General features: G+C 39.4%; 2 protein-coding genes and 3 non-coding genes across 5 annotated transcripts; 4 read left to right on the forward strand and 1 right to left on the reverse strand.

Moving 5' to 3' along the window:
- Window positions 1-310: 310 nt before the first annotated feature.
- On the reverse strand, window positions 311-20,580 carry ZWILCH (zwilch kinetochore protein). Its single transcript, XM_070953584.1, has 18 exons — window positions 20,535-20,580; window positions 12,798-12,849; window positions 11,875-11,970; window positions 11,673-11,788; window positions 11,101-11,297; window positions 10,002-10,081; window positions 9,517-9,687; window positions 9,171-9,242; window positions 8,696-8,789; window positions 8,351-8,403; window positions 7,735-7,831; window positions 7,512-7,591; window positions 5,800-5,956; window positions 5,316-5,344; window positions 4,439-4,575; window positions 2,845-2,940; window positions 1,593-1,711; window positions 311-1,007 (listed from the first exon to the last, which is right to left on the reverse strand). The coding sequence occupies exons 3-18, from the start codon at window positions 11,875-11,877 to the stop codon at window positions 922-924; spliced, it is 1,587 nt and encodes a 528-aa protein (XP_070809685.1). The 5' UTR covers window positions 11,878-11,970; window positions 12,798-12,849; window positions 20,535-20,580; the 3' UTR covers window positions 311-921.
- Window positions 20,581-20,958: 378 nt separating this feature from the next.
- Window positions 20,959-26,804, forward strand: RPL4 (ribosomal protein L4). Its single transcript, XM_070953332.1, has 10 exons — window positions 20,959-21,060; window positions 22,551-22,722; window positions 23,318-23,424; window positions 23,773-23,911; window positions 24,499-24,623; window positions 24,954-25,083; window positions 25,339-25,495; window positions 26,155-26,238; window positions 26,436-26,556; window positions 26,647-26,804. The coding sequence occupies exons 1-10, from the start codon at window positions 21,058-21,060 to the stop codon at window positions 26,728-26,730; spliced, it is 1,122 nt and encodes a 373-aa protein (XP_070809433.1). The 5' UTR covers window positions 20,959-21,057; the 3' UTR covers window positions 26,731-26,804.
- On the forward strand, window positions 22,378-22,479 carry LOC139324223 (small nucleolar RNA SNORD16). The gene has a single exon (XR_011601059.1). It is a non-coding gene; the product is annotated as a small nucleolar RNA SNORD16 (small nucleolar RNA).
- LOC139324228 (small nucleolar RNA SNORD16) lies at window positions 23,613-23,711 on the forward strand. The gene has a single exon (XR_011601064.1). It is a non-coding gene; the product is annotated as a small nucleolar RNA SNORD16 (small nucleolar RNA).
- On the forward strand, window positions 25,141-25,212 carry LOC139324227 (small nucleolar RNA SNORD18). Its single transcript, XR_011601063.1, has one exon. It is a non-coding gene; the product is annotated as a small nucleolar RNA SNORD18 (small nucleolar RNA).
- Window positions 26,805-27,492: the final 688 nt, after the last annotated feature.

Here is a 27,492-nt window from a genome sequence, read left to right on the forward strand (position 1 = left end):
TGGCCCCAGGATTTGGCTCAAACAAAATCTGGAAGGCCTCTTGGTCAAAGCTGCTGGGCTTTCCATCACTCGGCTCCTCTTCCCTGGGCTGTAAGCCAGGCTGCATGTCAATCTTCCCCTCCTCCCCTTAGTGACCATCACTGCTTATGTCCTTGCCTTTTTTGCCCCTCTCCCTTCCACCCTAAAACCTTCTGCCTAGCACACACATTTTAGTCCAAAGTTGAAACTTGCATAAATATATATATATATATATATATATATATATATATATATATATATATATATATATATATATATAGCATACGTGATGTTTTGCAGAAAATTTTGATCTACCTTCTTTTTTCTTTCCTTGACCTGTTCTCCATATAATTGCCTCAGTTGACCTTCTCCTTTCTTCTCAACCTAGAGGTATGTCCACTTTGGGTCCAGACCCAGAACTTCCTATTCTGTGCACAGAACCTTTTGTGTAACCTCACCATCAGGAATGGGGACTACAAAAAAGTTGAGGCTTCTGAATTGTAGTGTTGCAGAAAATGGTTGAGAATATCTTGGAGTGCAAGAAGAATAAACTGTTCCCTATTAAATGAAATAAAACCAAACTGCTTCTTCAAAGCACTAATAATAAAAGTTCAGTGTTTTGAACAGAGAATATGAAAGCAATAATCAATGTGGAAGACTCACTGAAACACTGCTAGCAAAAAATACCCCTCTTTACAGAGGTTGCCACCTTTCTTTCCCCAGACATCTCATGGCTAGCTAACTCAAATCAGCTTTTCAATCAATATTGGATCCCTTAATCCAATTCCAAGGATTTATAGCAATGTTTCTCAGCCTTGGCAACTCAGTGTGGACTCTAACTTCCAGAACTCCTCAGCCAGAATTCTGAAAGTTGGAGTCTACACACCTTAGAGTTGCACATGTTTAGGTGAAGTCCACTTGAGAGCACTCAGAAAGTGTGATAAAATGCTTCTCTTTCTTGCCACAGATTTCAGTGTCATCCAGTGAATCTGCAGAACAAAAGGCAATGGTAACAAACATGGGGGAAAACTCAAAAGAAAACATTTTAACCGCTTTGGATGGGAGGGTCATTTATGAGGGCTCTTTCACAGTTACAGGGGAATTTTATTGACATTTCTACTGGGAAATACACCCACGACTCAGATTTGGAGAGTCTCCCAGCTATGAAGCCAATTAAAATTATGCAAAACAAGAAAGTCATTCACTCTGGAAACTAACTTCCCCAAACATAAGAAGAAAATAGGACAGAAGGTCAACTATGGGTTCTAGTTATTTTAACCAAAAGGAAAACAAAACAAGGGCAGTTTTCTCATAGACAGAAAACACAATTTTATCTAGATCTGTGGATACCACCTGTTAGAATAGAACACCCAAAACAAATAGATAGATACATTCCACAGATAAGAAGCCAGAGAATAAACAGAGGGACGCAAAATATTACATGCCACCAAGTGATCTGCTAATAAATTCCAGAAGGAAATTTCAGAACAGGGCTTTGTTTACAACAGCAGCTATAATGAATGAAAGGTAAAAGCTAAAGCCATTCTAGATTCCAGACTGCAAAAGTTCCTCACCTCCATTGGCTGGCTGCATGTGTTCAGCTGGAGGGGTGCTGCTAAGCTGCCATATTGTTTTCACCCTTTTTGGTCCTTGACCGCTGCTGATTTCCACTCTCCATATTTGAGGATGAGCACTGTAAAAAAAAAAAAAAAGGTAAGAATTGATAATATTAAAGAGGTGCGTATATTTGGAAAGTTCTGTGGTAAAAAAAGTCTCCTGCAGGTAGCCAGATCTCAAGACTATCTCTGAATGTTGTAGCTATGAAGGAAAGCTGCGAGTCTTGAGCCCTAACCAGAGAGAGCAATGACTTACAACAATTCTTGGAAATTATTGTTTGGAACTAGACTCTCTCGCTTAGCATCTGAATTCACTTGCCTGAATGGACTAAATAGGAATTCTATAAGAATTTGTTTTAATATTGTTCTGTGCTGACAGTGAGGGCTGGAATGAGAAGCATTTTCTTCAATGGTTCTCCTTCCCCAATGGCTGCTTCCAGTCAAATGAGACAGTGAGGAAAGGTCAAGCTGTCAGTCTCCCCATTAGTAGTTGTCAGGCGCAAAGAATCAGAACAATTCTGTGAATAGGCCAACATTGATCGGTTATTGCTGATCACCTGTTTATCAGAATCTCGCCAAACTGACTGCATACCCCTGAGAAACTGGAGCTAGTCTTTCATAGTCTAGCCTCTGTTGTTTCCTCTCCTGGAGCGATTCCATACTGGAATGTCTTTTTACTCCCTCCCTCCCTCTCCCTTGGCAGGTAGTTCCCCCAATAATTCCCCCACAGACGGATTACTGTAGTATGTTCTAGGTTTGACTGTTCTGGAAGATCAACTGGAAACCCCAGCTAGCACAACAAGCAGTGGCCCAGGTAATCATGGGCACATTGTGGTTTGTCCACCCACCCCATTATAATGGGAGCTGCACTGGCAGCCTGTTACCGGGTTTCCCCAAAAATAAGACCGTCTTGTATTTTTTTGAACCCTGAAATAAGCATTTAGCCTTATTGCCATGTGCTCAAAAGCCCGATTGGGCTTATTATCAGGGGATGTCTTATTTTGGGGGAAACAGGGTAACTTCTGATTGCAATTTGGGATGCTGGTTGTCACCTCGGAAGCCCTACATGACATTACAAATGTTATCTTTCCTCAAAGACAAAGTTTCAACTACTGCCCATGTTTGACTGACAAGGAAACTTCTATGCCATTTATTATTGCTTCTCTGCCAATTGATAGATGGCCCTTAACTCTCTGAGGACTTAACTTACTTTTGGTAAAATTCCTTCACCAAACATGTCCTGACTGGTAGCTGAAATGCATGCTTTTCATTCAGAGGATTTTCTTTATAGTAATTGATACAAGTCCTACAAAAACAAAAATAGTTTCACTCAACCAATTCTTAGATAAAATATTAGAAAAGTTATATAGATTACAATGTAAATGAAAACCAGTGGCAACTTCAGATTTCTGTTCAATACATACAATATAGTGTATGTATACACACACACACACTACATATACCGTATTTTTTGGACTATAAGACACACCTTTCCCCCCAAAAAAGAGGGTGAAAATCTGGGTGCATCTTATACTCCGAATGTAGCCCCGTCCAGCTTCTCAAACGGAGGTTTCAGAGGCTGAAAAAAGCATCAGAAACGAAGCTTCAGAAAAGAAGCCCCCAAACAGAGCTTCAGAGGCTTTTTTTCCTGAAGCTCTGTTTCGGAGCCTTTCAGAGGCAGGAAAAAAAAAAAACGGAGTTTCAGAAGTTTCAAAAAAAAAGCAAGGCCCAGAGCTCACAACCAAGGAACCTGTTGCTAAAATTCACCTCTGGGAACAGCTGATTGGGGGTATTCCGGGAGGCCGATCCACCTGCCAATCAGCTTTTTTCTTATTTTCCTCCCCAAAAACTATGGTGCATCTTATACTCCTAAAAATACGGTACACACACACAGAGATATAGTTATATAAATAGCAATTTAGATAGGTACCATGATGAATAAACTTGGACTGAACTGAATAAAAAGCAAAAGACACTAATTATACCCAAGCCTAGAAGTTGACCCACAAGGTATCCTATATAAGCCACAGAATAAGCAGATCAAAACAAGTGGGCAAAGCTAGGCCAAAACCTAAAGTTGATTTCATTTTTAATATTTAATCAAATGCAATACATACAATCACTTTCCAGTCATATTAAATACATTTCTGTTCTATATTAAAGGTTTAAACTTTGGTAAGAAATAGGGATATGCAAGTCTCAAAATATTTGTTTTGTGACAATTTTTTAAAAATTGGTTTTCTATTAAGTACATTTCTTAGTGCTTAATGAACATCGTGTTGTCTGGAAAATTATTTGTTCTGTGACAATTGAGAAGTCTTTTAAATTTGAAAGACTCATTTTCAGGGATTGTTCTGAACTTTAAACCCTTGCAAAAAATGGATCTCACAGCCAGACCTTCAATTTCAAAGTATTCCCCACTCAATACTCCTTGGAGATGGTTTTTAAATAGCATACATCAGGGAGAACTCTCTCTTTAAAAATAAATTGTGTTGTGACTTTAGGGACATAATGGGAAGAATAAAGTTTCTTCCCTTGCCTCTTGATTTAATACAGAGATAGGAATGGAAAATGAAGGTAAGAACGAAATGCTACTCCTAAAGGATCAAAACAATCGGTAACTATTAATTTATGGGTGTTCCCCATGCTGCTGAAGTATTCCTTTAGCCTTCCTTCTCCAAATGCAGAAAGAAGCGTAGGAGCTGCGCACTTTTTGCACAGCTATATGAAACAAAACCACCCCTAACATCACATTTATTCAAGGGAACCCTCTTATTAAGAGAAAGTTGCTGGCAAGCAATTACTGTGTCAGAAAGATGAGGTTCTCATGTTCTAGTTTGATAAGATCCAAGCAGTTGTCCACAATTTCCAACATGTGGTGTAGTTTCTGGATACGATGAACCTGTTCCTGAAGATCTACTGATGTGGACATGAAGTAATCCTTTAAAAGAGATAACAGAGAACAAACATCAGGAGCTATTGACAGCATCCCTAATCATAACCAAATGCTCGCTTTCCTAAGGATTGGGTAAATAACAATATGTAGACAGCCTCAGTTGCAAAAATCCAGTAAGAATCTCTCCAATGCTCTCCATGCCAGACATCTGTCGCTATTTAACTCTCAAGTAGAGGTAGTCCTCGACTTATAGCCATTTGTTTAGCAAGCGTTCAAAGTTACAATGGTGCTGAAAGTGACTTACGACCAACCAATTTTGCACTTTTAACCACTGCAGCATCTCTGCAGTCATGTGATCAAAATCCAGGCACTTGGCAACCAGCCTGTGTTTATGACACTTGCAGGGTCCCAGAGTCATGTGATTGTTATTTGTGGCCTTCCTCACTGGCTTCCAACAAACAAGCAGTCAGTGGGGGAACTTGGATTTACTTAACAACATGTGATTCACTTAATAACTGTGGCAAAAAAGATCATAAAATCAGATGTGGCTCATTTAACAATCAGTCTGCTTAGCAATGGAAATTCTGGTCCCAGTTGTGTTCATAAGTCGAGGACTACTTATATAATATTATTTCAGGGGTGTCAAACTCACGTCATCACCACATGATTATTGTGACTTTTCCCCCCTTCGCTAAAATGGGCGTGGGCGGTGTGTGACACATCCGCCCTGTGGGCCGCGAGTTTGACACCCTTTTATTATTTGGAAAGTGAAGACTATGACTTACCAAATGAGTCCGTATGGCAAATTCTTTGCCTGAAACACAAAACATAATTTGTATCACAATTTCATACAAAATAAATGCTAAAAACTGCAATGCAAGCCTTAATTTATTATTTATTACAAAATTAGAAAACCAAAAGCTGGAGAGAATGAGATTTGCCTCCATTTTTGCATTATTGGGGCCAACTGAGAAACTGAAAGAAAAACTGGAGTAAGGAGACAGCTAAAGAGTTTTACCTTCCATAGTTCAGAGGTTAGCAGGGGAAAGTGACGATGGGGAGGGATCCAGCAATGTCAGATAATCAATTTTGTTTAGAAAAAAAATCTCTATTTATTAGTTTGTAAATTAAATCAATACAGCTTGATGTCTGATAAGTAATTTGCTCACCACTTGTATTAGTTGACAAGATACTAATATCTGTTTTTTACAGAGAAAAACAAATCATTTGGACACAACTACCCAAAATCAGGATGGGTACCCAACATACCCACAAAATAGCTGATATAGTCTCTCTTCATTTTATCCACGCCTATTTCTACAAGCATTTGAACGGGAGAATCTCCATCAAGAGAAACTGTTTCCATCTTTCCATGATAAGATTGCTTGATCAATTTGCTCAGTAAACTGTTGCTTTCTTGATGAATCTACAAAGAGAACAAATGTTTTACATAGGTCTTCCTACTCTTTATAGTATATATCCCGAAATATCTCAAAATAACCATTTAAATAAATCTAATTCCAAATACTACATAAATTACACATTTTAAGTGTGCAAAATAAACCTCCTGCACCCATCATTCAACCAAAATATAGTCGCCAATCATCATCCTGTCTCATGTTAAGCTCAGTTTGGAAAAGAATCACAAAATGAGACCAGAATATTTGAGACTCCCTAATGCACAGGGCACAGATTAAATCAGGATAAAAAAAATCTGAAACATAAAGACTGAATCATGGAACAATGGGGGAAACACTTCTAGAAGCTGGGGTGTTAAACACATGGTTGTGGCTGCCATCTTGACTTTTTGAGCACCTAATAAGATATATCTGCTGTAAAGATCAGGAGGAAGAAAAAGGAAAACAAACTAAGTACTTTTTAGTACCATACCCTAACATTACTTCTAGCAATTAAGTACATATATTAAGTACATATATTTCTAGCAATTAAGTACATATATTTGGCCAGGTAAGACTATTTGACTGGATTGATATCTCCTGCCAAGCCACATTTTATTTAACTATGGTTTGGGAAATAAATGTGGAGTTTCTTAACAGGTATAGACCTAAGTCAGAATTAAAGAAACTACATGATACTGTTGTGTCATAACAGGCTGCTTCTCTGGCAACCAAAGACTAAGGGATTTGAATTCTATTAACTGCTCAATATAATATTATTGAGAAGATTTGAGGATGGAGGACCCATTAACCTCTATCAAGCAATTCCAAATCAATTAGTTTCCAATTTATACATTTCTATTTTTTTTTAAAAAAAAAACAAACATCTGTAGGACACGCCTTCTCTCCCCAGCCCCATGCGGCTCTCCAGCCCTCCCCTTTCCTGAAGTGGCTAAAGTTGCCCTCTCTTCACAAACCTTTCTGAAGGTAGCATAGCTTTAGCTATGTGTAGGAAATGTTTGCCAGTGGCTGGGTCTGAAAATGAGAAAGCAAATGCAGTGAAGTGCTGGGCACAACAGGTGAAAGAAAGGTTGGTGGGCAAGAAGGCAGATGGGTAAATGAATGCTTGCTGAGGCTTTCTGGGCATGGCAGCAGCCGCAGAGCTATTAGTTCTGGGAGCGGTTGCCACCCCAGAAGGCAGGGTGCAGGGTAGCCAAAAGAGCAGAGATGGGGAGGGGGGGCGACTGTGGTCAGAAGGGCAAGTGGGCTACCAAGTGCTTGACTTCTGATCACGTGACATGGAGGTGCTGCAATTGCTGTAATTTGGGGCACAGGTCGTAAGCCCATTTTTCAGTGCCATCCTAATTTCAAAAAGTCACTGAACAAATGGTCATAAGTCAAGGAATACCTGTAACTGCATTCAGCTTAGGTTTTGATTTGGTTCTGCCTAGTTCTTTCTCCTAATCTTGCCCCTGGTTTTAGGGAGTGCATCCTTTTGCACATCACATCAACTCCTGGTTCGAAAAGGCTGGGCATGCTGAAGTATAGGAAGTATAGCATTCCAGGTCTGTTACTCCGACTCACCCATGTCTGCAGTTCTCCATGCTGAAGGGCTCTTATTACCAACGATAAACACTTCACCAGCTCCTCATGCGAAGCAACGTCTCGGGGGAGAAACGTCAAGTATTAAATAAAGCAGTAGCCAACTCAACGTAGACCAGGTGAATTATAAAAATCCTTCCCTGGTCCCCTTAAAGACTGAGCATCTCACAATGTTTTGAGAGACAGAATCTAGAAACATACATACTTCTCCATATATTACACCACAGCAATTCAAGGAAATCAAGGTCTCCGCGCTGACTAAAAAGCGTTTTCATGGAATCAATGACTGCAGCAGTGTTATCCTGGAGAACCAGCAAAAAATGAATTTCAAATTTCAAAATGAAACTGGAATTACTATTTTAGTTATTTAAACATTACAGTTCAAAGAAACTTTACAACCATGTATTTACATTAATAAGAAAACTAGAAATAGAATTTTAAAGGTTCAAAATAACAAAGTGCATTAAAAAGCTATGAAGGTGGCAGGAAATATAACACTCTTGTCATCAACCCTCCAAGAAAGGGTGATTGACACTTCTAATATAACTTCTCCCATTTCTAGTTAAGTTTAGAGGCGTTGAGTAATTGAATGGCCACTGAACAAGGCAGTTGCTAAACAACAACTATTTGTATCAAATTTGGAAATAGGTTTCCCAAAAGGATGCCTATTAGTTTTGCCATTCTAGTTGAGACAACTCAACTAGAAAACTCACTGAAAGCTTCAATATTGAAACAGTCTTCAGTTTGCATCCAAGGTAAAATATTATGTCAATCTAGTGTTTTGAGGGAATATTTTTTCCATTCACTATCTTACCAAATACCTCAGTATCATCTTCATTTTGTGATGTCAGTCCATCTACTACATCTTTTAAATCTAAAAGAAAAAAAATGGCCATCAGCTTTAATGTAATGGAACATACTTTGTTCTCATGCAACTCTGGCTGGAAGGAACATTTCCTGAACACATCAATTCGTGATGACATGGCACACTTGCCTCCATGCCACTTATTGGCTCATATCTGGTGTTTTCCATTTGGGATTAGTGCACTGTGTGAATCCAGCCACTCTAATTTATTCAGCAGACCAAGTGTGCAATGCAAACTCAGCCATTACACATATTTCAGTTAAGACTTCAAGGGAATTATTTCCAAAATGCTTAGCTTTACCTTTCAAAAGTTTCTCTACTAGTTCAACAGCAGACTTTCTTCCCAGTGCCTTCGGCCATTTTATTACTCCATTCTTCAAGGTCTCAGCCAAACTCTAATGCCATCATCCAAAAACAAACAAGTCTAAAGTCATGGCTTGATACAACAGAGTGCAACACACAATGTCATTCGTGGCTATTTAAGACAGGCTGCTGCCTCAGAAGTAGACTGATCCAATTAAGGGGGTTTGCTCTTCAGTAGAATATATTACATATACTTATGTGCCCAGATGCACACACACACAAAATAAAAATGCTACTGAAATTACCAGGACGTTTAAGTGTTAACACATTAAAAACATTCATTTAAAGCATGTTTAACAATTCTACCGTGATTCCATTTCAAAGAGGACTGTCGAGTAAAATCTTGCAATCATCCCTGCTATTACTCAGCTAAGCATTATTTTCTGACTGGGAAATAAAGTCGCAATACTCACCAAGAGAAACTGCAATTCCCTGTTTGGCTCATATACAGAACTCAAGGGGCTCCCAGAGGTCATCTGAAGTGTCTGAAATTTTCAAAAATAAAATGATTCATATCTATATCTCTATCTATCTATAAATATGTGATCCCCTATATATAGGTTCTAGGTCTAGAAAGAATGAATCATTTACTTATATTCATTATTTCTTGAATTGCCTGTTTTGAGATTCGAATGTTATACAACAAGATCATTTGCACACTTCCTCATTTACCCTGTTCACAATTAAATTATTCCTAAATTAGCAGCAACATTTCAGCATCTGTTATTATCACAGTATTGAAACTGTTGATTTCCTTACCAACAGAGCAGAGGATGAGAGGGGAGGGGTCTCCAGCATCATTTTCACACCCTCCCAAGCAAAATCTGCATATATATTTCTCTCCAATGGAATAAGATAATCTTCCTGAGTCGAGGAGTCCAGTGAAGTGGATTCGAGAAAGTCATAACGGGCAAAGCCTGTTATTGTCAGCTACGACACAAGAGAGTTTACAGCTATAGCCAGCCATGCTGAATGACTGTAGCCATGAAAACATTATATTTTATAAATTACCTTAAAATCAGGTTAAGACTACAATAATAAAAACTCCCTAAAAGCCGCACTGAAAACAAAGGCCTCTCTCTGCATTCAGTATATAATGATCCAGCACATATTAAATTCAAAGTTATTGTGCTATGTATTAAAACACTATATACTAAACTCAGAAAATGTTCAATTGCGGTTTGTTTCATTTTTAAAATTTTTAGTATATATTTGGTTGTGAAGAAAAATCAAAATAAACATACATCTGAAGCATGATGTCTCATTCTATGATTTTCTTTCAGTTCTTCCAAGCCAATAGAATAATTATTATTTGAAACGGGACCTAGGGAAAAAAACCGAATGAGGGCTAACTAATTATCAAAGCTTGATAAAAAGCTTTGATTTCATTTTTAAAATCTTCTAATATTAATTCTATTATTCCTATCAGCAGCTAAAATGTAGTGGAATACTGTATCAAAAATTGTAATTAGCAACTAATAACATACCTCAATTAATCTTTAAGTTTGAAGTAGCAGAGAAAAACATATATCCAAAAGCAGAGAGATATTTCCAGAGGCTACTCTAAATAACCAATCCTAATTACATACAGTTTTAGCCCACAACTTCAAGAATAACACTTTGTTTGAATCAATTTGCTAAAACAGGTTTCATTTTAGAAGTACCCGTATTTTTCGGAGTATAAGACGCATCAGACTATAAGACGCACCTTGGTTTAGAGGAGGAAAACAAGAAAAAAATAGTTTTTTGCCTCCGTGCATTCCATTTTTGCCCTCCCCAGCATGCAGAAGCACTCTGCAGGCCAAAAACGCGACTGTTTTTGGCTTCTGGAGGCCTCCCTGGGAGGGCAAAAATGGGACCCCCGGAGGCCAAAAACAGGTGGATTGGCCTGGAGACTGATTCTGCATGCCGGGGAGGGCAAAAACGGGACACATGGGTTTGGGAGGGTAAAAATGGGCACGTATTTGCTGTATAAGACGCAAACACATTTGCATCCACTTTTTTTGGGGGGGGGGGAGTGAATCTTATACTCTGAAAAATACGGTATATACCCTAGATTCTGACTTTTTAAAAAAACATTAGTAGATTTTTCCATTTCTTCTACTCATTGCTGATGGAACCTCCCACCACAGGCCAACACCTTACCACCGCAATCCCAAAGGGCTTTTTCAAAAGGCAGCTGGGCTTTGTTTTTCCTTGAAGATGTTTTGTTCCTCATCCAAGAAGCTTCTTCAGTCTTCTCTCTTTCCATCTTCAAGGAAAAACATAGTCCAGTTGCCTTTTGAAAAAGCACCTTTTGGACAACCATGACCTGGATGACTAAGACTCTCCATAGACACTTACCACTGCAATTAACAGTGTGAAGCCTGATTCCCGAAAGGTTATTTCCATTCCTCAAAGGTTCTGCTCCAAGCCAAATTGTCTGTTTTGGGTCAGAAGGTTCACATCGTACCCAGAGCGGAGGAAGCTGCACTGCACCGTTGATTTGTAAATGTTTCATGTTTGGATTTTGTGACATTGTGTAGAAAGAAATCAACTGCCTATCAATGGTGAAAAGACATTATATCAGAATGGAAGATTGCTAATTACAAAGTATTTGCTGTATTTTAACTTTTACTTTTTTGTATCCCAAAACAGTTAACATTAATTTAAAAAGGAAGGTAGTGCTTATTCCATTAGGTATGTGAATGCTTATTATATACACACAAACCAAAGGAATCTTATAATTGTCCCTCTTTGAGGAATTATTGGTACAAAATTCTACTCGCTCAAATATTAAAAGTTGATACCATTTTGTAGAAACTAATATACGTTGAATTATAGCTGTTCTGCTAGGAAGTAAAATTAATTTTTGCTTTAGGAAGAATATATATTCTAAAGGATAAAGATTAAAATAATCACACAAACATGCATACCTGGCTTTTGAAAGGGCCAAAGGAGATGCTGATAAATTCTCTTTCAGGAAAGCCTCAGAAACAGAAGGCTCACCATTTTGCCATTCTTCCAGACTGCTGGTTTCTTCATATGATCTCTGCAAAAAAGCAGCTGTGCTAGAAAATTTGCTAAGTTCCAGAAAGGTGGAACATATAGAAATAGTCAACTTACTTACCAACTTACCATTTTCTCTACAATAAAAAACCCTCCATTTTGGTCCCAAAACTTTTCTAAGGGATTTGTATGGCCTTCATTGATCAAATGGACTTGTAGGTCAGTCTGGTAAAAAGCAACAAGTTGTTTCCATAGTACTTTTCTCAATTTAAATTTAAAAATAATTTTACTTACAGCACCATATGCTTATGCACTGAACGTATGGAAGGCAAATTTATAGCAATTTCCATTCATGCACATCCTTTCCTTTGCAGCCTAATCTTACTTCAAAGTAGCAGATGTCAGAATTACAGATTTTTCAGTAACTTTCTATAGTCTGGGATCTCCTTAGAGGACAGAGGATAAAGACTGTGTGTGAAGAATTAAGATGTTTTTCCACCAGACTATATGAGAGTTTTAATGTTGATACATGCATAACTTGGCAATCATGCTTTATAGCAGACTCCAGGATTTATGAATAATCCTTCCCTAGCAAAATAAAATTTATTTAAAGAAAACAACCATAAAACTATATAAAAATAACACAAACCAAGCTACAGAGAAAAGAGAAAATAAATCTATATTTCCTTTCATAGAATGTATTCAAATTAATTTGTATCAACAGTTGAAATTTGCAATTTGAATTATACAACATATCTGTTAAGATGACTTGTCATTTTTATTATTTATTATACTTATATCCTATGTTTCCCTCTGGAGTAAAGATATAGCATTACCTCTCCAAATTTATCCTTACAACAAGAAGGAACATTTCACAGACTTAAAAAATATAAATAAATTAAACTTCTTTCAGCATTATATATTTTCCCCTTCTAGAATCTATATCTAACATTAAACTATTTTAAATCTTAGCATTTCTAAACTTCACTACCTTTAACTGCAAAACATTTCCTGTCAACTAATACTATGTTTAAAACACTTAATAAACATACCTCAAAAGTAAAAGGGCCAGTTGTATTATTCTGCTTTCTTTCCTCATATACTCTGAAATATAAATAGTGATTTACTTATTTTTTCTGAATACTGGAAACAGATCTCAAAGAGCAAAATGAAATCCTGGTAGAATTTTCAGAATGTAACCACTGCTAAAATGCTGTTTGACATGAGATGTGCCTATATACTAATGTTACTTTTAAAGTCAGTCTACCATGTAGCAACCTAGAACAAAATAAGAAAATTCCATCCATCACCTTCCTGCTTATTACCAGCAGAGGAAAACACAAGACAACTCTACACCATTCTCTTGACTAAATTCCAAAGTATTTGATAACTATAAGCAAAATGGCAACTACATGCACACAGAAGAAAAGAAAGAGCTGAAAGATACTGGAAAAGATAATAAAAAAACAGACCTGCCAATACCTAGAAACCAGTAAAGTAATAACTAGCAGTCAGCACGGGTTTGTTAAAAACAGATCATGCCAAACCAATCTTATTTCATTTTTCAACATAGTGACTAAATTAGTAGACCAGCAAAATACTGTGGACATAATATACTTAGACTTCAGCAAGGCATTCGACAAAGTAGACTACAACCTACTTCTTTGTAAGCTAGAAAAAAGTGGGATAGCTTCACCACCAGATGGATTCGCAAGTGGCTGACAAACCGTACTCACCGAGTAGTCCTTAATGGGTCTAAGTCTACATGGAGAGAAGTAAGCAGTGGGGTGCCACAAGGTTCCGTCTTAGGCCCAGTACTCTTCAATATCTTCATAAACGACTTAGATGAGGGAATAGAAGGGGAACTTCTATTTGCAGATGATACTAAACTGGCAGGAATAGCTAACACCCTAGAACAGGGATGGCTAACCTTTTTGCCGTCGGGTGCCAAAAGTGGGGGGAGCACGGGGGGAGGGGGGGTCAAACACGTGTGTGCCCACACCCATAATTCAATGCCACCCATGCCCCCCTTCCCCTCCCCGCTCATGCATGTGCGACCTCCCCCGCACTCTCCCCGCTTTTGGCACGCGATGGCAAAAAGGTTACCGGTTGGCCAGGTCGGCCTGTTTTTCACCCTCCCCAGGCTCCAGAGGCTTTTTTGGAGCCTGGGGAGGGCAAAAACGGCCTCCCACACCCCCTCTGGAGGTCCCCCGGAGGCCCTCCAGAGGCCAGAAATGGCCCATTTCCTGACTTCTGGTGGACCTGGAAGGACTGAAAATTAGCTGGTTGGCACGCGCATGCACACTGGAGCTGAGCTAGGGCAACACTGGCGTGCCCACAGATATGGCTCCGTGTGCCACCTGTGGCACGCGTGCCATAGGTTCGCCATCACAGCCCTAGAAGATAGGCTCAAGATCCAGATGGATCTTGAGAGACTTGAACACTGGGCCCTATCTAACAAAATGAAATTCAATGTAGAGAAAAGTAAAGTTTTACACTTAGGTAAGAAAAACCAAAAGCACACATATAAACTGGGGGAAAAGATCAAGTGAGGTACTAATACCACTCTATAAAGCTCTAGTAAAACTACACCTAGTGTACTGCATCCAGTTTTGGTCACCACACTGTAAAAAAGATGTTGGGACTCTAGAAAAAGTGCACAGGAGAGCAACCAGGATTAGGGGACTGGAGACTAAAACATATGAAGAACGGTTACATGAACTGGGCATGGTTAGTCTAGTGAAGAGAAGGACCAGGGGAGACATGATAGCAGTGTTCCAATATTTGAGGGGCTGCCACAGAGAGGAGGGGGTCAAGCTGTTTTCCAAAGCACCTGAAGGCCAGACAAGGAATAATGGATGGAAACTGACCAAGGAGAGATTCAACCTAGAAATGAGGAGGAACTTTCTGACAGTGAGAACAGCTTGCCTTCGGAAGTTGTGGGAGCTTCATCACTTGAGACTTTCAAGAAAAGATTGGACTGCCATTTGTCAGAAATGATATAAGGTCTCCTGCTTGAGTGGGGGGGGGTTGGACTAGATGACCTATAAGGTCCCTTCCAACTCTGTTAATGACAACATAGAAAGATTGATAGTTACCCATAACAGAGCTCTCAATAGACCTCATTTAGCAACCATGTTGGGAGCAGCAACAAATGAAACCACAACTGTGCTTATGTTCTTACTTCAGGTTCCTTTACTTTACAGACCTGTGAAAGTCATACATATGAGTCGAATAGTTACTTTTTCATCACAGTTGTAACTGTTGTCGCTAAACAAATCAGTCACCAAATGAGGACTACCAATAAACTATACAGGTTCCAGCCAATATTCACAATGCATCTTGTAAACTACTACAGTTCTAATATCTGTCTACAGATAGACAGATATTAGATTTGCCTAATTCTTCCTGTAACACACAACTTTCCACCTGTTTGAGGCTTCTGAAATGCATATTGGATGAGACTAGGTAAAGCTGATCCTTTACTGGGCTTCCTGAGGCTGAAAACTGAAGTCTGAACTATATCTTTATTTAGAAAGATCTGGCAGAATACCTTCCTTCCTTCCCTTTGTATGCTGCCCATCTCCCCTATAAGGTGACTGGTATGGTAATTTTAATGTTAAAAGACTCACAAGGAATCAAAGTCAAAAGGAGGCAGCTCATTCTGTCCAAAGAATAGAAAGATGTTTGGGGTTTTGGGGGGATTTGAGTCCCCCAAATGAGCCCTGATGACTGTCTGGACTAGACCCTGCAGTTTTCTTAGCAAGATTTTTGGAAATAGCTTCCTTCTGCTTTCTTCTTAGGGTTGAGAGAGAGAGTAACTGGCCCAAGTTCACCAGATGGATTTTTCTGAGGTGTTTATAAAACTTCCCAGTCTAGTCTATTGCCCTACGATTTCTTGGGAGTGTCCCATCCAAGACTAACCCTACTTTTTATGCAACATTCATTTATACATTTCATTCATCCAGACCTTTTAGGAAACATATTTGGCCTGTGTGTGTATTTTCTTTAATTGGTTACACTGTGTAAATCTTTCCTTAAATAGTTTTGCCAAGGTACATGTTACATTTTTTCACAGCCACAGTTGTAATTTGAACCTAATGAACTGTGCACGAAGGGGGCATCACCCAAAGCGGATAAATATAGAAGCAAACCTCCCCCCAAACCTAAGAAAATGGAAAAACAATTGATTTGATATAACTAAATGTAATTAATTACACAATTAATTAATTGAGTTTAGTAGTTATTCTTATGGTATTATTTATTATTTATTGTGAATACATGTGGTGTAAAAAAATTCCCCAAAACAATATGAACAGCTTCCATTAAAATCCAAGCAAACATATTCATACGTTACTGAATATTTGGCCCCTCTCCAATCTTTCTAAATGGGAACAGAATACAGGTAGTCCATGATTTCTAACCATTTGTTTAATGTACATTGGAAATTATAACAGGACTGAAAAAGTTGACTTATGACCATTTTTCACACTTACGACCATTGCAGCATCCCCCTGGTCACATGATCAAAATTTGAGCGATTGGCAAGTGCCTCATATTTATGATGTTTGTAGTGTCCCCAGGTCCCCAGTGATCACGATGACAAGAAATGGGAAAGCCAGATTCACTTAGCAACCATGTTACTAACTTAACAACCATAGTGATTCACTTAACAACTATGGCAAGAATGGTTGTAAAATGGGGCAAAACTCACTTAACCTCTGTCTTCCTTAGCAATGGAAATTTTGGGCACAATTGTGATCATAAGTCAAGGACTGCCTGTATAACTCTCTTCTGGTACATTAAAAATACAATTTGGCAGCATTTTTCAAAGAGCCTCTGTACCACATAAGGCTTTGTGTTGCATGGGGTCCTTCCCACTGCATCACACACCTGAAAAATCAGCCTGGAAATATTGGCAATCCACCAGTCAAATGGTATTTGCATACAGGTAGTCTTCATCGTATGACCACAATGGAGCCCAAACTTTTTATTGCTAATTGAAGACAGTTGTTAAGTGAGTTTTGACCCATTTTGCAGCCTTTCTTGCCACAGTTGTTAAATGAATCACTGCAAGATCACTGAAGAGCCTTGGTAGTACAGTGGTCTAAAGCACCCTGTTATTAAGACCAGCTGCCTGCAATTACTGCAGGTTCGAATCTCGCCAGGCTCAAGGTTGACTCAGCCTTCCATCCTTTCTAAGGTAGGTGAAATGAGGACCCAGTTGTGGGGGCAATAAGCTGACTTTGTATAAATATACAAAAGGATGAAGGCTATTGCTGAGCACATTGTAAGCCGCCCTGAGTCTCCGGAGAAGGGCGGCATATAAATCAAATAAAAATAAAATAAAATAAAATAAAATAATTACATTTGTAACATGGTTGTTTTTTTTTTTAATAAAAAAGTTTTTATTTTCTGATCAAACAAGTATACAATATAAACAATCATTCATACTATCATCAGAAAAAAAGAAAAAAAAATCAATTTGGTAAACTCAATCTTCAACCCCTCCTTACCACCCCCCACCCCCGACTTCCCAGAACAAAAACAGGGCATAGATTTCACCAAACATTCGCTAAAATAAACTAGCTAACTGCAAGATTTAATAACTCCCAAGACCCCTTAACTCCCCTTTTACAATTTCATCAACCTCCCTTTATATAAACACAAAGTAACATGTAATCCAATAACTCTAAAAATTTTAAAACCATTAACAAATCTTAAACATTCAAACCTAAAAACATTTTTCCCCCTCCTATTTTTCTCAAAGTTCAGATATTTTGAAATCTCATAACAAAAAATAAACCTTAGATATTCACTAATTAAATTTCTACATTTTTATAATTAACCATTAGTACATTAACTAGAAAACCAAAAAAGATTAATCAACCATTAATACATCATATTTAAAAATCAATATTCAACTTTATACTTTTTCCCCCTCAGTAGTTATAACACCTAAAACATAATCAATTTAAACCATGAATAGAACAACTGCAAAGCCAAAAAAAAAAAAAAAAAAATCTTCCATTCTTGGTTTCTTATTTTGAAATCTCATAACAAAAAATAAACCTTAGATATTCACTAATTAAATTTCTACATTTTTTAAGTTTCTAAATTTCCCCCCTTCATTATTCCTCCCTCCAATTTTTAAAATTTAAAAGATAATCAACAACATAATTAACCATTAATACATAAACTAAAAAACCAAAAAGGATTAATCAACCATTAGTACATCATATTTAAAAATCAATATTTAACTTTATACTTTTTCCCCCCTCAGTAGTTATAATACCTACAACATAATCATTTTTAACCATGAGTAGAACAACTACAAAGCCAAAAGAAAAGGTTAATCTTCCATTCTTGCTTTCTTTTTATATTTTTTCCAATCTTTCTGCATCCCTCCTACTTCTATTTTGAGGAGGTTTTTCATTTTAATTTGAGGTTGATATAACTGCAAAAATTGTCCCCTTTTTAAAAAAGTTTCCTCTGATTTAGAGCCCCCAAATCGCCTCTTCATGCTTATATAAATCAGTTCATTCCTTCGTCTGTAAAACCAAAGTTTGTCAAGAGTTTGTGAAGAAAAGTTCAATTGTTTCTTTTCTATTAAATGTATAGATGCCACTGACAAGTCTCCTTCATCTTCTGAAACTTCGAAAGTCTGGTCATTTACTACTTTTTTCCAAACCAAGTCATAATTTTGAAGGATTCTATCAATTTTTCCGAAAAGAGCAGAGAGTAAGCTCAAAAATTCTTGAGAAAATTCTTCCACCCTCTCTGCTGCAATATCTCCTGAGTTGTCATCATGCTCCGTAGTTGTTTTGATTTCCTCAGTCATTTCTGTTGTTATCCCTTTAAGAATTGCTATTTGGTTACTTATAGCTGCAGTATGATTATTCATGGCTTCTTTTATAAATTCTGTAAGTTCTGCATCAAAATCCTTACAACTCTGTAAATCAGACAACTGTTTCGTTTCTGACACCTCCAAATAGCATCCAGCACTTTCAAGATCTCCTTTCTTAGAAGCCATTTTATTTTAAAGAAATTTTCTTTCTTCCCACAACCATAAAATCATAAAGTCAGAGCCATCCTTTTGAGCAGCATTCAGCAATTTCTTTATAAACAATCTTTTCCCAAACAGCTCTTCAAAATCTATTCCAGCAACTTAAAGCCAGTCTCTGAGCACGAGTCTATTAGCAAAAACTTTTTCTAACTTTCCCTTTTAAAATCGCAACAAAGAAACGCCATCTTAACTTCCAGCTCAGAAAATCCAATTAGAAACATTGTATCCCCGGAGTTAAGTGTTATACTTGCAAAAAGCTTGTCCTCCTGCTTCTGTTCCGCCTGCTTTTTTGAAATCATTTAATCTTCTGTTTGACAGCAGAAATTGGACGCAACACCTAGCTCTGTAAAAAAAACAGAGTCCCCCCGGATCCGGAGCTTCAGTGGGCTGAACGGGGAGCTCTCACCCTCCTAACCCCTGGAATTAATCCAGGGGTTTTCAGGGAGCTCTACCCTCACCCACCTGCTCTCCTCCCCTTCTTTTCCCGAAGGGGAGATTTTCAAGCCGTTTGACAGCTGATTAACGCTGTCAGAACGGCTCAACGGAATCACGGGGGCGGCGGTCTAAAAAGACCGTCAATGGTGCTGCGGAGCCAACCCGGAAGTCTGTAACATGGTTGTTAAGTGAATCTGGCTTTCCCACTGACTTTGCTTGTCAGAAGGTCGCAAAAGGGGATCATGTGACTTCCCAGGAAACTGCAACGGTCATAAGTATGAACCAGTTGCCAAGTATCTGAATTTGGATGACATGACCATGGAGATGCTACAAGGGTCATCAGTATGAAAAAACGGCCATAAGTGTGAAAAAATAAGTGTGAAAAATGGTCACTTTTTCCCAGTGCTGCTGTAACTTCGATCGTCACTAAATGAATTGTTGTAAGACTACCAATATTAGCATTTACTGAGAGCTGGAGAGAAACCATCAGGGTCTTCTTTAATTGGTCACACTGTAAACCTTTCCTTAGTTTTGCCAAGGTACATTTTTTACATTTTTTTCACAGCCTCCACTGAAAGCCCCCACGAATTTCAGCCCATTCCAGTATTTTAATAATAATAATTATAATATTTAATAATATTTAATAATAATAAGCTGACTTTGTATAAAAAAGAACAGCGCTTGGGGGGGGGTGAAAGCCCTACTAAGCAGGTATATACAAAAGTATGAAGGCTATTGCTTAATGCATTGTAAGCCACCCTGAGTCTCCAGAGAAGGGCGGCATATAAATCGAACCAACAAATAAATAAATAAATTTTCATGCCCAGCCTTGACAGGACAGAGCCTGGGTTCAAATCTTCCCTCAGAGCTAAACCATGAATGGCAAATACCAATCCAGGAATGATATTATGGGTTGTAAAAATTACAAAATAACTAAATCTGGGTAATTTCAGTTTACTTGATATTTTTTTTTTAGTTAGTTGTATGAGGCAAAAGAGCCCCAGCAGAAACCTAAATGCAATTATCTGAATGGCAGACTTTATTAGCAAGAGAATAAAAATGAACTAAATCATAATAATCGTCCTCTTACTGTATTGCAAGGCTAGTAAGGCTGCCTCCTGGTGTTTTTCCCCCTCTCTATTTTTATAATCATCCATTAAACTGGAGCTCCGTGAACCCTCAGCTCTGCCTTTCAAGCCTACCTCGCTGGGTTGTTGTGAGGATAAAGCGGAGAGCTAAAAACCCTAATTTTTTTTAAACAGTCCCAAGATTAGAGGAGCCCACTTACTGCAGGAGGAAGTTGTGGAAGCGGAGGATCTCCTCCTGTCGCCGCCGCGAAGCCATCCGAGCCCCGCCGCCTCAGAGACGGTCAGCTAACCGGGAGCCGCACGCATGCGCAGTCGCTTTCTGTAGCTCGAACTTGCGCGCCAGAACTACTTTCCAGAACTACCCGTGGACCCTTGAGGAATCCCTCCGCCGAAGAGAGAAACGCCTGCCGGATCCTTTCTCTCTCCCCTCCCCCCCCACACAGAATATAATCCCGACATCTCCTGAGGAGACTTTAAACGGAGAATGAGGCTGGAAAAGATTTTTTCCTTCATCTTCGCTAGACGAGGACATCAGAACGGAAAGGGACGAAGACGCGGGCGAGCTGCCGGCTGAGGGGCGCTTACTCGGCTCGTTAGGGGCGGGGCCGTGCGCGCAAGCGGCAAAAGCCTAGAGCTGCGAGGCGACCTTCCTTTTCCGGTCGGGGCTGAGGCGGAGACGGGCGCCGCGCGAGGGGCTCCTCAGCGGTCTTGAAGGCGCCCATCATGGTGAGGAGGGAAGCGGGCCGGATGGGGGAAGAAGCCGCGGGAGTCGCCGGAACGCCTCGGCTGACAAGCGGGAAACGAAAGGGGCTCCTCCTGGGGAACGCGGGGAGAGAGCAGGCCGGAGGCCGGCCGGGCAGGCGCCATCTTGGAGTCATGGAGGAGTCGCTGCCGCGTGGAGGCCGAGCGAGCCAAGGCCGAGGCCCGGCCCTCGCCTCGCAGGGAGCCCTCACGCGCTTTTAGGTCGGGGGTGGTGGTTGGGAAAGACGGTCGCCCTTCCAAGGAGGCCGCCACGCACCGTGGAGCCTATCCGCGCTCGCTCTACCAACAACAATAATGGAAACGTAGATTCCTGACCATATTAAAGCACGAATCTTGCTGTAACCCCGTGGTGGGTAGTTATGGTAATCTTGACAGTAATAAATAATAATAGTCTTAGGAATGGTTGTAGGAAGGAGGTGAAATTCACGCTTGGGCCTCTTGAAGCAAGTCAGCAGATCGGGGTGTTAAAAGGCCTTTCAGCTGCTCAAGGAGCATTGACTTAGTGTTAGTTGACACACGCACGCACGCACACCATCGAAATGCCGAGCCAGATGGAATCTCCATATTGAGTTACCTCTCAGGTGTAGTATTAAGGCCAAAAATTAGCCACATGCCTTCATTTCAATTTTATGATGTTTGTGTGTCTATATTTTTCTTGACTGTACACCGCCTTGAGTCCTACGGGAGAAAGGCGGTATAGAAATATAATAAATAAATAAATAAATTTCAGTTCTTTGTAGTTGCAAGATGAGAGGTAGGCTTGTGGTACTTTGTGTGACTACATAAGTATTGGTACGATCTAAATCAGGGGTCTCCAACCTTGGCAACTTTAAGCCTGGCGGACTTCAACTCCCAGAATTCCCCAGCAAAGCAAAGCTGGCTGGGGAATTCTGGGAGTTGAAGTCCGCCAGGCTTAAAGTTGCCAAGGTTGGAGACCTCTGATCTAAACTGTATTACTATGGTCTTATAATAGAGTACATAGATAGATTCCTGGAAATGATTGCAAGTGGGCCTTGTGAAGCAAATTACAAGTTCAATGGCTTGCGGAAGGATTGGGGTGGTCCTTGTGAGAAATGAAGTAATTCTTCCATTATTATCTTTGTGTTTGGACTACTCAGTGTTAGATAACATTCCCCCACACACACACACCAAGTGTTGAGGTAAATCAAATTTCCATGCTGAGAGGCAGTATAATTCATATTTAACATTAAAGTCAAGATGCACTATGCTGCAGCATGCTGGGTATAGGCGTGCAGAATCCAATGCATTGAACACATGTATTGCTATGATGTTGTAATTTGCGTCCTATCTGGTATTCAGGGACGGTTTGCCTGCTGTCCATAAACTGTTGCCATTGAACTGACGACTCTTCCAAACTGAGCAATAGTTCTATGTTATTGTGCATCAGCAGAATGAGTTGAATTGCAAGCCTAATGTGCCTTTTCCCTCTCCAGGCTTGTACTCGACCATTAGTATCGGTTTACTCCGAAAAGGGAGAGGTTTCAGGTAAAAATGTCACCATGCCTGCTGTATTCAAGGCTCCGATTCGCCCAGACATTGTGAATTTTGTTCACACTAATTTGAGGAAGAACAGCAGGCAGCCCTATGCCGTCAGTGAACTTGCAGGTAAGTTGCAGAAGAGTTGTGTTTTGTAAAAATTTGAAAGATGGAAATTCACTGCTTTTCAATATTAAAAGTGATGGCAGTTATCACATCCCAAGCAGTGATGACACTTGATTTGAAATATGCAGTAATCCACTATGAAACATACTTTCTTCAGATGATAACATTAAAAAAAACCAAACATCATAGTGGTTTCATTTAGTTTGAGCTTTAAAATAATCCAAAGAGTTATTGGGTTTGAAAATGAGATTCTGCAACAGAAAGCATTTTAGTATTCACAAGAATGGTGAAATTTTACTTAGTCTTGAATTTCCCATATTTACATACCACTGCAATCACATGTCTTTAGATAAAATATAAACTTGCAAAAAATCAAAATAAATTACAGCCACTTACAAAAAAATCAATAATATTTAGAATGGCTCATTATAGATTCATTAGGAAACATGAAGCAGATGTTTGTTTCCAAGCCCTGTTGGAAAAAGTTTGCTTTTATTAATATTACTAGACGATCTGATGTTGGTGCTTAAATCTTCAGGGAAATTACCTAATATCTATAATCTGTGTGGTGAATATATATATTTTTTCTTTTCCCTAGGACACCAGACCAGTGCTGAATCTTGGGGTACTGGAAGGGCAGTTGCTCGTATTCCGAGGGTTCGTGGGGGTGGAACTCATCGATCTGGCCAGGGTGCTTTTGGCAATGTATCCTTCATTACACAAATTATTTGATATGCATAGAAGCTATGCATATCAAACACTGAAGTTCAGTGTTATGATTTAAAATGTTTATATTTTGTTTGATGGAAAGTTCACTTAAAGCCCTTGTAGCATAGAAAACCCAATACCAATTACTTGTCTTGTTTTGGTTACAAGAAGAGAGGTCCCTTACTTGCAATGATGTTGTAATTTGCGCCTTACTCTGTATTCAGTGACAGTTGCCTGCTGTCATCAGCTGGTGCAGATGATTGATGATCCTTTAACTCTGAGCAAGGTGGAAGAGGGGCTTCCTGCAATAAAAAGACAGTTCCATCCTTGACGCCCGATGCATAGATGTGTCGTGGAGGTCGCATGTTCGCCCCAACCAAAACTTGGCGACGCTGGCACCGCAGAGTGAACGTCACTCAGAAGCGCTATGCCATCTGCTCTGCTCTGGCAGCTTCTGCTCTTCCCGCTCTAGTCATGTCTAAAGGCAAGTATCTTTCTGCAATGGCATTGGTATACAGGGTAAATGTAATTGAACTGAGCATATAAAATAGTATCTAGGGAAGGGTATTAAGTGTTTCACTTACTGCACTTGTATAAATATCCTTATAACCACATCAAGTTCACAATAGATAAAAACATAAAACCTAAAATAATGCTGCAACACAGGAATGATAAAATCAAAAAGCAGAAATTTAAAAGTAATTACAACAAACAGATATAAATTCCAATATAATAACACTACAAAAATGCTTCAGGAACCTTAATTGAGATGCCTGGGGGTAGGTGCCAAATGAACCCGCAGGGAGAAGGTATTCGACAAGGTCATGAGCATATAAAAACATAGCTTGCTTCCCTTTCAATTAGGATAGAGGTGGCAGTGATCTAAAGCATGCTTAACCAGGATGAGGGTATTGGACAGGCTACTTGCACAGAAGGTCATTCTGGAGACAACTAGATCACTCCATTAGTCTTTAAATGTACTCAGAAATTAATTGAAAGTCAACGGAAAAGTCAGGGTAGTAGGTTGCCAACTCTAAACTTTAAATGATGCTTTTGCTATCTTTATGTCAGGTCACCGCATTGAAGAGATTCCAGAACTTCCTCTGGTAGTTGAAGACAAAGTTGAAGGCTACAAAAAAACCAAGGAAGCTGTTCTCCTACTTAAGAAGCTGAAAGCTTGGAATGATATCAAAAAGGTGGGTTGATCATCAATTACAAAGCAGAAGCATTGCTGACTGATGGACAGACTGATTGTTTTATTTGGCTTGAAAAATCTGCTGGCCAGTTCATTACTAGAATTCACTAACTTCAAAGAGCTTAGCATTTAGTACGCAAAGAGAGATACCAAAGACGACTGAGCATACATAATAATCACTGTTGCCTTTGTACATGATGAATTTTTCACTGGTCCGTGTTTCAGATAAACGTTGACGATAGTGAAATTCTGAATTGCTGGGTACAGGATCTGTTTGTCGTGCAATAGTGAAGTAGTGAATTTGAGTTTTTACACACCTGTTTCTGTCCAGGTCTATGCCTCTCAGCGTATGCGGGCAGGCAAAGGTAAAATGAGGAACCGCCGTCGCATCCAGCGCAGGGGACCTTGCATTATCTATAACGAAGACAATGGCGTCATAAAAGCATTCAGGAATATCCCAGGTACTCCCTTCAGTTACCCTCCAGGATTCACAACAAAGTTGTAGGCTGGAAAAGGGCCCTGAATGATGATATTCCACTTCATTGGTCCGTGTTTCTGAAAACACATGATTTGGTGGAAGTTCTGACTTAAGTATCAGGTGGTGGATTTCATTTGAGATGCATTTACTTTCTAAACTTCATGGATTTGAGTTTTAAAAAATAACTTTGTGGGTATGTTTTACATGGAAGGACATCTGGCATTCTCTCCCCTAATAGGAATTACTCTTCTCAATGTGAATAAGCTCAACCTCTTGAGACTCGCTCCTGGTGGCCACGTTGGACGTTTCTGCATCTGGACTGAAAGTGCTTTCCGCAAGTTGGATGACTTATACGGCACTTGGCGCAAGCCTGCCACCCTGAAAAGTAGCTACAAGTGAGTCTGTCTTGGCCTGGTTTTCAGCTTTGCAAACTGGAACACTGAAAGTCCGAACCCAGGCATGTCCAACTCAAGGGGCCTTTGAATGGGGATGACCTCAGTCATTGTTCACCTTTGCTGTTAGCAATAGATTTATATACCGCTTCATTGTGCTTTTACAGCATTCTCTAAGCGGCTTACAAAGTGAGCATATTGCCCTCAACAATCTGGGTCTTCATTTTACTTCCATCCAAAGGATGGAAAGCTGAGTCAGCCTTCCATCAAATTCCTGGCACTGGGCACTGTCAGCCTGCAAATACTGCATTCTAACCACTGGGCCACCACAGCTCTTTTAGTAATTCATAATATATAGAAATATAGTAGGAGCTGTGCAGTACTTGAGCTTTGAAGGGGAGAGGGGCTTTCTTTAGTGTAATTGACGACACTATAAAGTAGTTGACAGGTGTTGCATAGATAACACCTGCAGGCTTTAATATCTGAAGTGCCAGAGCCATTCTCTGGATAATCACATTTGGAGGGGTTTGCACTATTAATAGTCTGGGCTTGTTCCACCTCTGTTTCTATGGTAACGTTATATATACCTTCCAATATATATTCCTCCTTGAAAAGAATAATGCATTAATTATATCTTTGTTCTAATCTGTCTTTCAATGCAGTCTGCCAATGCATAAGATGACGAATACTGATCTTGGAAGGATCCTAAAAAGCCAGGAGATCCAGAAGGCCCTACGTCCACCCAAGTACGTATCCAAACCACAAGCTTTTGTTCTCTGGAGGATAAAAGTGTGCTTGTGTTCCCATGAAGATGGAGTTGTGTTGTACTTTTCTGCATGCGACCTCTTCTCCCCAGTATTGGTCCTTGGTAGATACCCTTTATGCACACCGAGTGATCCACCAAAGTTGTGTTCACAGTTCTGTGTACCCATCTGTTCTGCAGGAAGAAGATCCGTCGTAGAGTCCTTAAGAAGAATCCACTGAAGAATTTGAGAATCATGGTTAAACTGAACCCATATGCCAAAACTATGAGGCGTAACACTATTCTGCGCCATGCTAAAAATGTGAGTGGCTTGACATTTCTGAAATGTTATTCCAGAACAACTGTTTTAAAGGAATAGAAATGACTGAACTGTTTTCTGTTTTTTTCATAGCACAAACTCAGAGAGGAAAAGGCAGCGAAAGGAAAAGCGAAGATCCAAGTGGCAGGTGCTGAAAAGAGTGAAAGTACAGCATAAAAAGAGTTTCTACACTTTTATGATTTAATGCTCAAAAAGTCTCAATTTACCCATAATAAAAAAAAATATCCAAAGTGGTGGTGTCATTTCATCTTTTATTTGCAGAGAGTAGCATAATTCAGTAGAATGCAAGATAATTAGAAACAGAGCAGCATGACTTGAGCTAAAGGATGCCCCTTGCATGAACATATTCACCTGAGGGTCCAACAACATAAAAATTAAGCAGATGTTGCAGGAATGGCAGGAGGAGAAAACCGGATTTCATTACCAAGCTGGAATCTCTCCATCACAGCCACAGAAAAGGAATTCTATCAAGATCTCAGGAGAAAAAATGTGGGACCTTTACAAATAGTTTCTGGCTTTTTTTTTGTTAATGCTTTTTGTTTCTGCATAAATATCTCTTAATGAAAAATAGAAATTGATAGGAAAAGCAGATTTGCTATTGGTGTATGTGCTATTAACAATGGTACTGTACTTTTGGGGAAAAGGATGCTAGGTTGCCTCCGATTTGGAGGGTGTTTGGCTTTAACGCTTTCTGCTCAGAGATCTCCCAGCTATATAACAAAGCGGATGTGAAGAAATGATGCCTGGGAGTTGAAGGCCTTCTGGGGTCCACCCAGGTGATACCGTTTCTGTGTTGGAGTAGATTTTACAAAATAGGGAATGCATTGTAAACTCACAAATTAACGTAAAGGTCTATAATGACACTTCTCTACCAGATTTAAAAATCCTTGCACATACGTTCCTTATACCTGGCTAAAT

This window comes from Pituophis catenifer, unplaced genomic scaffold (assembly GCF_029215685.1).
Source record: "Pituophis catenifer annectens isolate HBS135680 unplaced genomic scaffold, rPitCat1.0.hap2 SCAF_14, whole genome shotgun sequence".
Classification (NCBI taxonomy): domain Eukaryota; kingdom Metazoa; phylum Chordata; class Lepidosauria; order Squamata; family Colubridae; genus Pituophis; species Pituophis catenifer.